Source organism: Eulemur rufifrons, chromosome 30, assembly GCF_041146395.1.
Source record: "Eulemur rufifrons isolate Redbay chromosome 30, OSU_ERuf_1, whole genome shotgun sequence".
In the NCBI taxonomy this organism is placed as follows: Eukaryota; Metazoa; Chordata; class Mammalia; order Primates; family Lemuridae; genus Eulemur; species Eulemur rufifrons.
In genome coordinates this window covers 98,458,082-98,472,483 of record NC_091012.1, presented here as the reverse complement: position 1 = coordinate 98,472,483, position 14,402 = coordinate 98,458,082, and the positions used below count along the sequence as shown (strand labels likewise).

General features: G+C 39.9%; 1 protein-coding gene across 1 annotated transcript; it reads right to left on the bottom strand.

The window, feature by feature from the left end:
* Positions 1-248: 248 nt before the first annotated feature.
* Positions 249-12,490, bottom strand: LOC138378008 (protein VCF1-like). The gene is made up of 3 exons (XM_069463238.1): positions 12,098-12,490; positions 8,001-8,100; positions 249-763 (listed from the first exon to the last, which is right to left on the bottom strand). The coding sequence occupies exons 1-3, from the start codon at positions 12,430-12,432 to the stop codon at positions 536-538; spliced, it is 663 nt and encodes a 220-aa protein (XP_069319339.1). The 5' UTR covers positions 12,433-12,490; the 3' UTR covers positions 249-535.
* Between the last annotated feature and the right edge of the window lie 1,912 nt (positions 12,491-14,402).

Genomic DNA, 14,402 nt, shown 5'->3' with positions numbered 1-14,402 from the left:
ACAACTACAGAGCAATTTCAACAGAACTTCTACCTTCTGAGGGGGGGTATGGTAGTTCATTTCAGTACAAGACTGAATGTAGTTTTCTTATAACTTTGGAATCCTAACTGAGAAGTTTTGGGGTGTGGTTTTTTGGTCTGTTATTTGTTTTTATGAAAATGATATACTCTTTACCAGCCTACTGAATTTTTAAAAATGAAGACTTGCATTGTAAAAAGATGTTTGACATGGAGTTTCTAATTCACAGATTAGGAAATTAATCTGAATTGGACTTACTATGGATTCAATGCACACGTGAGGCTTCCTCACATTGCTACCTTAATGTGAACTGGACACCCAACTCGAACACAATCCCATAAAAATTTCTTCACAGCCCCTTTGAAATTGCAACAGTGCAGCCCACCCTCAAGTAAACAATTGCCCGTTCACTGGTTATGTAACATATAGACTAAAAGCCAGCAGACTTTTTCGGGGATGCACTTGCTTTTATTAAAACACTAATTTTACGTTGGAATAAGGAGCTCCTAGGGGTTCATTACGCTGGGGATTGTCCACGCTGCTGTAAGCTATTGAAGTGAGCCTCCTTCAAGATCTGGTTGATGCGGGCGTAAGGACCTTGGCACAGTGCATACTCCTCATAGCAGAATTGAGGGTTATTCCCGCTGGGTTCAGTAACGATCCGGTTTACGTCGCTTTCTGGTCCGCTTCCTCTCTCTGGGCTGTTAACACTGCTGCAGCTCCTATCATTACTGCTGCTTGACGGCTGCAAGGAGAAAGACAGAAGGAGGATTCCTGTTGTGCTATTATAATATTTCTTCCGCTTGCCTTGGACAATAGCAGCATCAAACTCAATACTAGGCTTAACGGTTTACAAAGAACAGCCACTTAAGAGAGTTCCTTCTATCCTCACAACAACCCTCTGATTACATTGGCATGAATAGTCCCCATTTTACAGCCGAGGAGACAACATCACTGATTTGCCCAAAGTCACATAGCTAGGAAGTGGCAGATGAAGATTCAAACACAGGCCTTCTAATTCCAAAGCCCTTCGCGCATCCTCTGCCCCTGCTTGTACCACTTATTGCAATAACCGCATCAGAGAAGTAAGTTCCCATCCTCCACGGCAAAGCACCAGATAACGCTATGGGATGCAGTAAAATAGTAACCATAAAAATAAGATGTATTTTTGATACAAGTTAAAATAAACGTAATAAATTGTTAGACACATACATTTATGCATACATACATGCATACAGACATATATGCACATTAATGATGATTTTGTACTTATGTCCTGACGGTGGACACGTATCATCCTCCTGTATCAATTCAAGACTACCCATGTACCCTGAAAGGCATTTCACATACTTTTTATCAAAGTTATATGTTAATTATCTGCATTTTTGAAGACTAGCATTCATTGTTCTTTTATATTTACGCATTTGGTAGAATATGTGTGTCTTTGCACTTAAGAAGTTTTTTTCACACAATAATCTGATTTATTGAACTTACTTCCTTCAGCTAGATAAAGTAGCTGAGTCAGTAGAAGATAGTAGACACCCTATCCTCTGCATGGGTCTTTTTTTTTTCTGTTACTCCACAATCCATAATTTATCATTATTATTATTTTTTTTTACTTTTTTTAAAAATTCAGGATATTATGGGGGAACAAACATTTCGCTTAATGAAATGCGTTTGCCTCGCCCAAGCCAGGGTTACAAGCGTGTCCTCCCCCCATACAGTGTGCCCCGTTTCCATTAGCTGTGGGTTTACTCCCCCCACCGGCTCCAGCCCCCAGCCCCTCCCACCTGACCGGCACCCAGTGAGTAATACTACCATGTGAGCACCTTAGTGTTGATCATTTAGTTGCAATTTGATGGCGAGTACATGTGGTGCATGCTTTTCCATCCTTTTGATAGAATTTTTTTTTTTCATTGAACTTACATGACTCAGAGTCTTTGTCATGTTGCAGAAGCTACTTAGGGTTCTCTGAAAGCAGTCCTTTTCAAGCATTCCCCATCTTGCAATGTTCAGTTTCTCAAAGGAAAATGTGATGGTGAGGACTCCTATCTAAATTACAGTATTTGACACTGTCAGTATTAAATTTCTTTCCAAAGGTCACATTAAAAAGTCTTAAACCAAGAAGGGTCATAGTCCATAGGTCATTTGGAGCCACTCAGCTTAGGTCCCAGACTACACTGTCCACAGGTACCAAATGACAACCTTTGTTCCTCTTTAGCCAATTGAAAACATATATTAAAAGAACCGTCCATGAGATAGGAGGGATCAAATGAAGTCAGATGTGAGAGTTATCAGCAACAGCAATCAAATTGACTCAAGGATTAAATGTCAAGGCCAACTCAAACAGAAAATTCCAAAAAGTTATTTTCCTAAGCCTGAGGCTAAAACTCTAGAACCTCCACTATCACGGACTAGTGAAGTTATGAGTATTCAAAATGCTATTAAGCTGTTACATTGGATAACAAACCGACCACACACAACTTTCTTTCCTGTTAGTTGGCTTTCCTTACCGTTTTTTGTTTCAAGGTACTGTCTGAAAAATTAGCTAAGAAGTAGAAATCATTTCTGATGCATTAAATTTTCATCTCAAACGACAATATATCCATTTTACACTATCATGTAACACTAGAGTGATGATATGCTGTGAAAAGGTATGGTGCGTTAAAATTCACAGGCCAAAATGGATTTCTTCAGAATAATTATGAAGATAAAAACAGGTCTACCTCTAACTTCCGGTTCATTTAGAACGTTTTTTTAATTCAATTGTGTAGAGACATATATACAAATGTACATTAACACATTGTTTATACTCTCAGCTCTTTTTCATAGCTGAAAACCAGAAATAACTAAATGTTGGAAAACAAGGAAGTGGGTAAATTATAGTCCCTCCACTCACACAGCAGCTCATAGGCCATTAACAGTTATGATATACTTGTAAATATACTGATAAATGAAGATGCCTTTGACATCATTTGAAAAGGTTACAAATCAGTGTGTATAGATTTTTCAAATGGTTTTAAAATGTTTCTGTTTAATGTGTCAATACCTATACATATGTGTATATATGTGTGTGTGCATATATATATATATAGAGAGAGAGAGAGAGAGAGAGAGAGAGAGTTGGGACTTTAAATCATTTTTTCAACCTTTATTTTTGTGTCTTCACTTTCTAACTCATCTGCTACAAACATATTTCTTTTGTGAAAAAGAAACATTTTACTCAGATATAAGTAAACTAAAGAATGCTACTACAAGAGCAAGTAAAATCTCCTGCTGTTGAATTCAGTTACCACTGACTTCAAACAGATTTAAACTGTGATGTCATAAATGAGATTTTAGGAAGAGTGTTTAGCGTCCTTTACCCTACCAAAGACCATGTACAAAGTCATATACACTAGTATTTTCTAGGCCAATAATGCTGTTTACCTAATAAACATAATTTATATCATGCAACTCGGACTTTGTCACGCTTCCCCTTCAATAGTGAGATATCCCACTTAAGTAATTGTTTCATCATTACATTGATTGGGAGGAAAAGTTTGCTTCTTGCTGGTGTATGGTTTTGACACTTGAAACTGCTATCTTAGCCCAGCCAGAAGCATTTACCCTACTACTCTTAATTTGAGAAAGATCGCAAATTGTATTACCAGAGAATAAATGAGATTTCTAAATGCTTCAGGATTGAGAAAGACCCCCAATACATAAAGCCTTTCCATCACTCTCCTGATTCCTCACAGAAACTTCTCATCACAATGCTTATCCTTTCTGACAGTTACAAAGCTCACTCTTTGTTCTCTGAGTTTTCAATGTAGGTTTAGGGCTGCTATCTGGGCAAGGCAAATGAAGAACAGAAGCCCTTGCGAATTAACACACAGAGAAAAGTAAAATTACATTAATGAAGACACTCAAGAAGGACATATCACTATGCAAAATTCACAGAGGTATTTCACAAAAATCCCGGGGTCCAAGTCTCTGTGAAAAGGCAGGATTTAGATTAGTTGGGTCAGACTGAAATCTACATGCTTACCCCTAACCAAAGAAGCTTGGAGGCCAGCAGAGATTCACCATTATATATTCTATTTTGGAACAGGCATCAGGATCACCACTGGGGCTTTCTGACTGTGTGACTCCCTTACACATGCCAGGGCCCAAGCTCTGAGAGGCTCTCAAGTATGCACAGGTTGTCCTGACGCCCAACCACTATCCACACAAATACATCCGTGTCTGCTGTGAACAAGGAGGTGCTTTGTCTGTGCTACTTAGGGATTCGACAGGTAATTCCGGAGCCTAGTCAAGAAGAATACAGTACTTTGAGAAGGACAGCATTGAGCTATTGCAATGGTAAGATTGCAATACATTCAATGTAGCAGTGAATGCTGACTGGGGACACAGGGGAGGCTCCTGAACGTGAAAGCCATCTGAACTAGGCCTTGGAGGATGGGAAGAATATTAATAGGAAGGCTGCGACAAATGGAGGGAACAAGAGCACAGGAAGGCTGAAGAAGAGTTTTTGAGGAGACAAAGTTAGGAAAATATGATGCAGCTGGTGCTTCCCAGAGGAGAGTTAGTGGGAGGCAAAATATGCAAGAGAAGATATGTCTACATTATCAGGAGCCTAAACTGCATGCTAAGAAGTCTGCAGGAACAGGTGCTTGAGCATAAGATACATGCTCAGATCTACATTTAGGAAGATGATTCTAATAGATGAATGGGCCAGGGGGAGAACGAGAGCACAAAGACCACCTCGGAAATTCTGCAACGTATGAAGCAAGAGGCAATGCAGGCCTGAATTGGGATGGTGGAAACGGAAAGAATGGGATATATTGGATACAGAGAGCAGTAGAACAGAAAAAAGACAGTGAGGAAAGGACAGAGACACCTAAGTTGACCCCAAGCACTCAGGACAAATGGAGGGTGTTCAGTAAATATTTGGCGATGAAGTTTAGCAAGTCTCAGATGTTCCCGACATATGGTATAGCAGTGGAGTAGGTGGGGTTTAGTGAGTAGTTACATGAAGGGAGGTGAGAAATAAAAGGCATTTAATACACATTACAGCTTCAATTCAGTGGGGAGAGAAAAGTCACAGTACTTGAGAGTAAAATAAGGTAGACACAAGATGAGTTAGGGAGTGCAAAGAGCTCCTTACAGGCTACTGAAGGAAACAGTGGGTAAACAGAAACCAAAGCGATGAGGAAGGATATTAATTATGGGATGTCTTCACAAAAAAAGAGCAGGAAATCGTGTGTCTATTTCTGATAGAGAATTATATAACTCTTCTTAATTGGAAAAGCAGATGAATCCAGTATTTTACCCTCTCAAGCCCCAGCTTTCCTCTCAACTCCATCCCCCCGTGCCTCGGAGCTTTTGACTTATGTCAACCCTAAGAGAAATAAAAAACTTCACCCCTAGTACACATTCCATCCCTGGAATAATAATGGAATGTTACTCTAAGGCACCTGCAAAACCTAGAGTAAGCAAAACAGATTAGCCTAACCAAGTCCATTGGAGCACTTAAGGTATGTGTTCCCAAAGTTCCAATGCATTTAAAACGACAGGCCCACATTCCTTAATACCACGGAAACATTGTGGAATCATATGAACCATGAGACACCAAATTAATTAGGCTGTTGAATGACAACCACTTTCCATATTAGCCAGGCAATGATATTCATGTGTTAACTGCTCTGAGCTGAGGGGTAGATAATCTAAGCTTTCTGTAGCTCAGTTTCCCTCACAGATGAAGTTGGAGCAGACAGTGAGTTCTATGTTGTTTTCCTGCTCAAAAATTGAATTCATAATAGAATCTATACAAATATAAAAAATCTATACAAATCCCCTTGTTTTGACTCAGTAAATGGGATTGGAATAAACAACAACAATAAAAACAAACAAAAAAAGATACCTAATCTTCACCTACAGAAAAATATTTGGACAAGTTTTTCTGTAATTCATTAAAACAACTGAGATTTTGGCGTTCAGTTGCAGTATGGAAGTGCTTGGGATGCTTAATATGCTCCAGCAGCAATGCTTGTTAAAATGCATGCAACATCTTAGGCCATCTTTGGAAAAGCTCATCCCTCCCTTTTGAATGCATCTTTTAAGTATAAATAATCTAATTTCAAAAGGTTCCTATTTTGCCATGGGTTTTTTTCCTATTTGTATATATTTCAGGGGTAGAAGTGCAGTTTTCTTACATGGATATATTGCAGTGTTGAATCCTGGCTTTTAGTGTAAGCATCACCCGAACAATGTACAGTATACCCCCATTTTGCCATAGAGTTTGAAAACACATCTAGTGACCATTATTTTTTCAACAACCGTTTCATCTCGAAAAACGTCTTCCAAAGCAGTTCTCTTAGCATGTGCATGATCAGAAGTGATGAGAATGACCCCAACTACTAACCACCTAAGAGAAAAATGTTTTTCAAAAAATTTCATCAAATCTTCCAGTTGTCATCTGAACTGATACTAGTTAAAATAATGACCAGGCAAGGAAATAGTTCTTACTGGTTGAAAAAAATCAGGGATTCATAGAACTCTAACTTTCAACTATATGGGGCCTCCTGGTTCTGTTTTTCTCTCACTTATCTTAATTCTGCTAGAATTCTAGCATTAGGACATAAAATTTTTTCCTATTCTAGGCAGAGATCTGTTCCAGGTAAGCCACTAGTGTTTATATCTTCATAATTTTCCACTCTCAATTTCTTATACTACTCAGTAATCTCAAAAATAAAATGAGTGTCCCTGGCAAGTAAGACAGACTGATACAGAAACATTTGGGTCTTTGTGCCTGCACTTTCTATAAGTTTTATACCTATGAACTAGGGGACAGTTTCATAGGAAAAGTGGTAGTGTAATTTGTAAAGATAGAAGGTTCAAAGAAAACAGCAATACTCCTAGATGTGCAAAGATACCCAACAAAAAAAGGCCAGCACCTAAGATAGCAAATTACATGAGTAAAATCTAGCTACATTTTACTCATCCAAGTAGCTGCCCAGGATCTTGGAACATGATCCCAGGAGGAGGACATGGACAGATAACCTTTTCACCTCTTGCTCAGAAATGGGAAAAATGAGCCATACTTAGTCATTTACTAACAGAAAAACTTTAGAAGATTCCTTTAATACTCTACTAGTAAATTATACCTCAATTTAAGCAGTATTATGCTAATGAATACAAATCATTAAAGCAAAGTCCCTTGAAGTTAAAATTCAAGCTCCTTACAATGGTGGTTACCAGAGGCTAGGAAGGGAAGAGTGAAGGAGGGGATGAAGAGAAGTTGGTTAATGGGAACATAAGTTCTAATATTCAATAGTACAGTAGAGAAATTATAGTTAACAGTATATAAATTTATTGTATATTTCAAAATAGCTAGAAGAGAAGAATTGGAATGTTTCAAACACAAAGAAAAGATAAATGTTTGAGGTGCTGTATATCCTAATTACTCTGATTTGATTATTGTGCATTATATATAAGTATCAAAACATCATATGTACCCCTAAAATATGTACAACTATTATACATCAATTTAAAAAATTTAAAAATCAATTTCTTTTTCACAGACCATTAAAGCTTTGCAAAATCACTAGACCCTCCCAAGTTCACTTTCAATTTTTTTAGTGAGAAATTAAGTATTGCCTTCAAGCTAATAACATCACCGTGTATTTGAAAATATATTTTCTATCTAAAAATAAGGGGCATGAGATTATTATTTCCTGCTCATATGAGTGGAGAAAAGTCTAGGACCTAATTCTTCCTGATCATGTTTAGCAAAGTTTTCCTGTGCTTCCTTTCTATCTTCTGTGCTATACTCTATATTATGGTTAAGAGCTCCAGCTCAAAAGCCACTGAAATTAAGTATGAATACTTTCATGAAGGTTTCTTGGAGTAATACATTTTTTAACTGTGGAGCACAAATTGAATAATTTAGTGTAGGCAATGAATGGAATAGAGAAAGGTTATCTGACAATACTTCCTACCTCTGCATCCTGATAATCCTGAAGGACAGGGTTTCTCTTACTCCTTTTGGACTGGGGGGAATGTTCGTTGTCTTCTTTATTGCCATTCCTTCTTCTTTTCCTGAAAATAAATTGAAAAGATGGAGGAGAATATAGCAACCAACAATTGATCTTTTGGACCTTTAAATTATAAACCAGTGGCAACATATATATTTGAGATCTCATATGAGAAAATATGCCACTGTCCACTACCCCAAGAGATGGAAAGTCACAAGTACCCAGTCACCGGCATGAAGAAGAAAAATATAACACAGGAACTCTAAAGAAAGTCAAGGTGTAAATTCCACTTCTAGAAATAAGCTTCATAATTTCAAATAACCTTTGGAAGTAAAGTAAGAACAGAAAGAATTTAATGGCTAAGTTTTCAAAATCTACCTAATTAGGTTCATCATCTTCATTACAATTCCAGGTTATTTTTAACCCCTTTCATAAGATAACACTTAAGACAGGTATGTCTGCTAGTGTCTATCTAAAGTCCTTTCTCTCTGCATCCTCGCCATCATGTATAGTTTTGGGACTTTTTGATAAAGGCCATTCTCACTGGAGTTAAGTGAAATCTCATTGTGGTTTTGATTTGCATTTCCCTGATGATTAGAGATGTTGAACATTTTTTTATATGTTTGTTAGCCATTTTTATATATTCTTTTGAAAAATTTCTATTCATGTCCTTTGCCCACTTTTTGATAGGGTTGTTCGATTTTTTCTTACTGATTTTCCTGAGTTCTAAATAGATTCTTGTTATCAGTCCTTTATCTGATGTGTAGTATGTGAAAAATTTTTTCCCATTCTGTAGGTTGTCTGTTTACTCTCGTGACTGTTTCTTTGGCTGTGCAGAACACTGCTGGTGGGACTGTAAACTAGTGCAACCCCTGTGGAAAACAATATGGAGATATCTTAAACAGATTCAAGTAGACCTACCATTTGATCCAGCAATCCCATTATTGGGCATCTACCCAGAAGAACAAAAGTCATTCTACAAAAAAGACACCTGCACCCAAATGTTTATAGCAGCACAATTCACAATTGCAAAGATGTGGAAACAACCCAAATGCCCATCAATTCATGAATGGATTAGCAAAATGTGGTATATGCATACCATGGAATATTACTCAGCTATAAGAAATAATGGCGATATGGCATCTCTTTGGTTCTCCTGGAGAGAGCTGGAACTCATTCTATTAAGTGAAGTATCCCAAGAATGGAAAAATAAGCACCACATGTACTCACCAGCAAACTGATTTCCCTGATCATCACCTAAATGCACATTTGGGAATAACACCAATTGGGTATCAGACAGAGGTGAGGGATGGGTGTATACCTACTTGATGAGTACGATGCGCACTGCCTGGGGAATGGACACGCTTGAAGTTCTGTCTGGGGGGAATGGGGGTGAGGTGAGGGGATGGGTGCATACCTACATGATGAGTGCGATGAGCACTGTCTAGGGAATGGACACGCTTGAAGCTCAGACTCGGGGGGATGGGGCGGCATGGGCAATATATATAACCTGAACTTTTGTACCCCCATAATGAGCTGAAATAAAAAATAAAAATAAAAAAAAAGTCCTTATGCACGTGGTGTACAAACACTGAAGAGACATTTCTTGTGTTCTGCTACATAATTACTGTTGCTATACCAGCCAGTATTATGACATAGTAGTTACTTCACTAGACTGTCATCATGAGATTGTGGCTAACTGTTTCCTTCAAATATTTTTTTCTCAAAAATGTATTCAATGATTAGAAAGATTACATCTTCAGTCCCAAGTCCCCTCTCAGTAAGTAATCAGATTTGCAGTGTTCGACACAATTCTCACAGCACCCTATTATTGACGAGACATTCTCTCTAGCCATCTACTTAGAGATTACTTTTGAGTTTTTGGTACTCCAGGAATGGCTTAGTCCACTCATGTTTATAATTTCATTACTCTTCAATCTAACTCTCATGTTTGGAAGACTGAGTAGTGATCATGTAACTCAGTGGTTTCAAACTCTTTGTTAAATTAAGCTGCGTTCTTAAAAAAAATAAAGCAATGTATAATAGAAAAAGGAGGAAGTTCCTGTACTGGGAACAGGGTCCTTTAATCTGCCTCCCTGTGCCACCCACTAACATAGCTTGACCTCTCTTCTTAAAATGGAAGAAAGATCAGTACCAGAGAAGCACACTGACTCAGACAGTAAAATAAGTAAGGCTGGAAGAGCTTGGACTGAAAGGAGAAGTTCTCTTTAGCTTTGGCCCAAGGCCCTCTATGAAAGCGTTCAGGAAGTAAAAATTAGTGAAGAACTACAAGTCCAAATCAAAAAATATCTTTATGATAAAGTTGCCAGTAATACATGAGTTAGATAATTTACACACAGTACTCTTTAAAGGGAAACTTTTTTTGTAGGAAATGTGACTTTTTTTTCTGGATATGTGAGGCATGCCAAAGCAGTTTCAGCAGTTTTAGTTGGACTTAGGGAGAGAAAGACCTTTGCAGTCAGATCGGGCTTGCTTCATACATACTGTTTATTGTCAAATGGCCATGTCCCTAATTCCAATACTACGTTGGTAATTTGGCCCCTAAATTCATATTCATTGTATTTTTCTATGTTGCAAACTCCTTATCTCATGGTCCAAATCAACGCAGCAGGCTAGATTGACTATGTTTTTACCAGTGGACTAAATAACATTAGGAGTCTTCCAGAATCTCAGTTCTATGAATTGACTTGATCCAGGGCAGGGTTCTTGTGGAAAGACAGACAACATACTGACCAAATATACATGATCAAAACACTAAGCAACAATAAAAGACCCAGAATATCTACTGAGGAAATTCTATGCTCTTATACATCCTGCTCAAGCGTCAGTGAGATTATTATGGAGTGAAGGAAAGAGCTTTGAACCTGGAAAGATCTGGGCTCTGTTCTCAGTCTGTCAGGAACCAGCTAAATGGCCTTCATTGTCAACTGAACTGGCCAAAGCCAGTAAAATTGACTGTTTTTTTTTTAGTTTCTTTTTCTTATGTCTTCATTTTTTTTTTTAAATTTAGGATATTATGGGCGTACAAACATTTTGGTTACATGAAATGCCAGGGCTACAAGCGTGTCCTTCCCCTATACAGTGTGCCCCGTTTCCATTAGTTGTGGGTTTGCCCCCCCACCCCCCTACCTAACTGGCAACCAATGAGTATTAATTACTACCATCTGAGCACCTTAGTGTTGATCAGTTAGCACCAATTTGATGGTGAGTACATGTTTTAATGACATAGGCAAATACTGACTACAAAATGCCAAATTAAAAAAATCAGATAGAAAACTGTTGATATATTATACCCTAGCGTCATAAAACAACTGATTATACGGAAGAAAAAAATTACCGGATGTAAATATTATTTTATTTCAGAATGTTTATTGAGCACCCACCAAGTGCTAGGTACTTAGGTATTAATAAAAGGGTGAAACAAACATACACTACAGCTCCTGCTCTCATAAGGCTGCATAGTGATGGCTGTCTTTGGATCATATTTTGAGTATTTGAGTGTTTTAAGCTCCAGTTTTACTGAAAAGTTCAACATCTTACAATATGTTAGCATTATTTTTAAAACAAAATGACTAATATTACGAAAACAATTTTTCAAAGCGTAAAGTTGAGTTTAAAAAGCAGGATGTTGAAATCATGATACAACATTAATCACATTTGTTTAAAATGCACCTTTATGAAAGAAAAACAACTAAGGAAATTTATCACTAAATATTATTAATAGTCATAGCTGGGTGATGGGACTGGATAAGATTAGTTTTCCTTATTACACTACCGGTCCAATAAATTTTCTACAACGCGATTCAGTGACGTCTGCAATTAAAGAATATATTGGTAAAAGTTCATAAAACCCCATTAAAACGTGGAGAAAGAGAATGACAAAACCATTCAGAAAAGCAAAAATACAAGTTGCTAGGGTAACTAGGCAGCCCCACAGGAGAAATGGCAATTTAAAAAACAAAAGGGTTTTGTCCAACGGCAGAGAATTTTCGCGACCCCGCTCCCCATCCCCCTCGAAGCAGCAACCCCAGCCCCAGGACCTGTTAGGCGCAGACACCAGAGGAACCAATCTCTTCTTTAGGAAAAGGGCTCTGTGGCGTTTTTTCAAGCACGAAGGGCGGGCTGGGAGGCGGGCAGGACCTCTCCACGGCATTAACACTGCCATCTGCAGGCCAGGGAGACCGAGCGCCACCAACCCCAGAGGAAAATCAATCTTTTCCGCTGCTTTTCTGCCCAGAGCCTGAAGATCTTGAGGGGCGGGGAAGCCAACTAGGATGAACAGGAGGACCAGAGAATGAACCGGTACCAGCCGGAATGGCCCAGGCGAACAGACCTCTGCAAAGACGCCTTTCCCGCGTCCCGCCCTCAGATCCATAGCAACAGCAGCAGGAAGTCCCAGCGCCACCGGAAATACGCGGCCCGGGTCGGGGCTGGCCTAGGATTGGCGGGTTCTGGGCCTGCGCGTCGGCGCCGACCGAGGTCGGTGCCAGTCTCGCTCCCGCTTCCCGTTTGAAGGTTTTCTTCCCTGCTCCGTTGCGAGCTGTCGCAATGGGACCGTTGATTTCCAGTACCTGAGGCACGACTACCCCAGTCACCCTGCTGTCCCACGTTCGAGACCTGTACCAATCCCCTGTCATTCTCCACCTCCCACGTGGCGGACTCACGGTCTTCCTCTCAGCCTTCTGTCCTCTGATCCTTCCTGGCGACCTAAGCGCCCACGAGGCTGGCCAGGCCACCACCGGAGCCTCTCGGTCCTCAGGGATCTTCTCCTCCTCCTCCCTAACTGAGCATCCTCCATCCATGATCTTTCCCTAGGCCTCAGGGAAGATCGCAGCCCTCCGTGGTGTCCATTTATTGCGTCCCCCTGTCTCATCCCCAGAAGCACCACCTCCTTCCCTTCCAGCTCCCTCCCTCCAATGGCGCAGCCTTCAGCCCTGGGAGGCCGCCAGTCTACTGACCGCATCTGCAGCCGCGTTCCTCACCACCCACCAGGCCCTCCTTACCCAGCTACCCAGAGCTATAAACTCTCCCCTCAGAGGCATCTCTTCTCCTTTTTCCCCTCCTGGCAATACCCCTAAATGGGAGAACTCTCTGCACCCTCCACATTTGGATCCTCTGTCTGGGTTACTTACGAGAGCTCTCCATAAGCGCCAGCATCCAATCTTCTCATGATAGTCACCGATATTCCTTTGAGAAAACAGAAGTGATCTGAGAGGGACTCTCGGCACTTCCCAGCAACAGTGGATCTGGACTTGTAATCTCTGCTGCTCCTCTGGAGGAAGTGACCTGACCTTACTTGAGGCCAGGCCCTTTACCTGGATCCTATGCCTTTCTACTTCCTTAAAGAATTGTCTTTTGAGGTTGAAAGATGGTCTCACTAATAACCGTTCAGAGGAAAATAAACTATCAAACACAAAGTAAGCGAAATAAACTCACAACTACCCTTTGTTTAATTAAACACGTGTGGCCTAACTTGTTATCTCTGAGTTCTTTCTCAGCCTTGAAAAAGTTCCTGAGAAGACAGTAGGAGTAGGAACTTCCCCTGCTTCCTCAAGAAGAGACAGTACCAGATGCCTCCCGCTATCAAGAAGAAAGAAAAAACTAAGAAAAAACTGCTATCGATCTGCTACGTGCGAAACAGAAAAAAGCCAACACGGCAGCTTCACAGCCACTTTCTCTCTCTCTCGCTCCCTTCCTTTCTTTCCTTCTTTCTTTCTTTCTTTCTTGGGAAAGTAAATAAACTTTTACTTCTATATATCCTAATTACTGTCTGAGAATTCTTTCTCCCCCCCCCCCACCACCACATATGGGCTTCACACCCTAACAGCAGTTATAATTTCTCTTGAATTATGTTCTCCATCTGTATTGTATTATTCCATCATCTATAAAATTGGCAGAGGATTGCTGGAGTTAATGCTGGTCTTGGCTCTTGCTGTGAAGCAGGTGATGCCACAGGGGGCTGCATTCCCTGAGGGAAGAATGTGGAAAGTGGCTAATTCAAGAGCCAAGGATTCTACCATGAAGGAAGCCTAACCCAGCCAGGGGCTAGGTGATCCTGCAGCTGAAGTTGTGGGGTAGCCAGTCTTGGAAAGGGAACTTTTGAACTTTCATGTTTGTCTCTGTCCAGTTTTAGCAAGAATCCTGCTAAGTCAGTTTAGTGAGAATTCCTTATCCTCCATATCTCATCAGGTCCTCATCCCCAGGTGAGGTCTGATCACCTTGGCTTGCCTTTAGCAGTAATTGTGTTCAATTTAGCCTGAATCCCCCTTATCCTTGGTGTTTCCTCTTAGTAATTTTCCATTCACTGATCCACATTCTGCTCCTTGACTATAAATTCCCACTGTT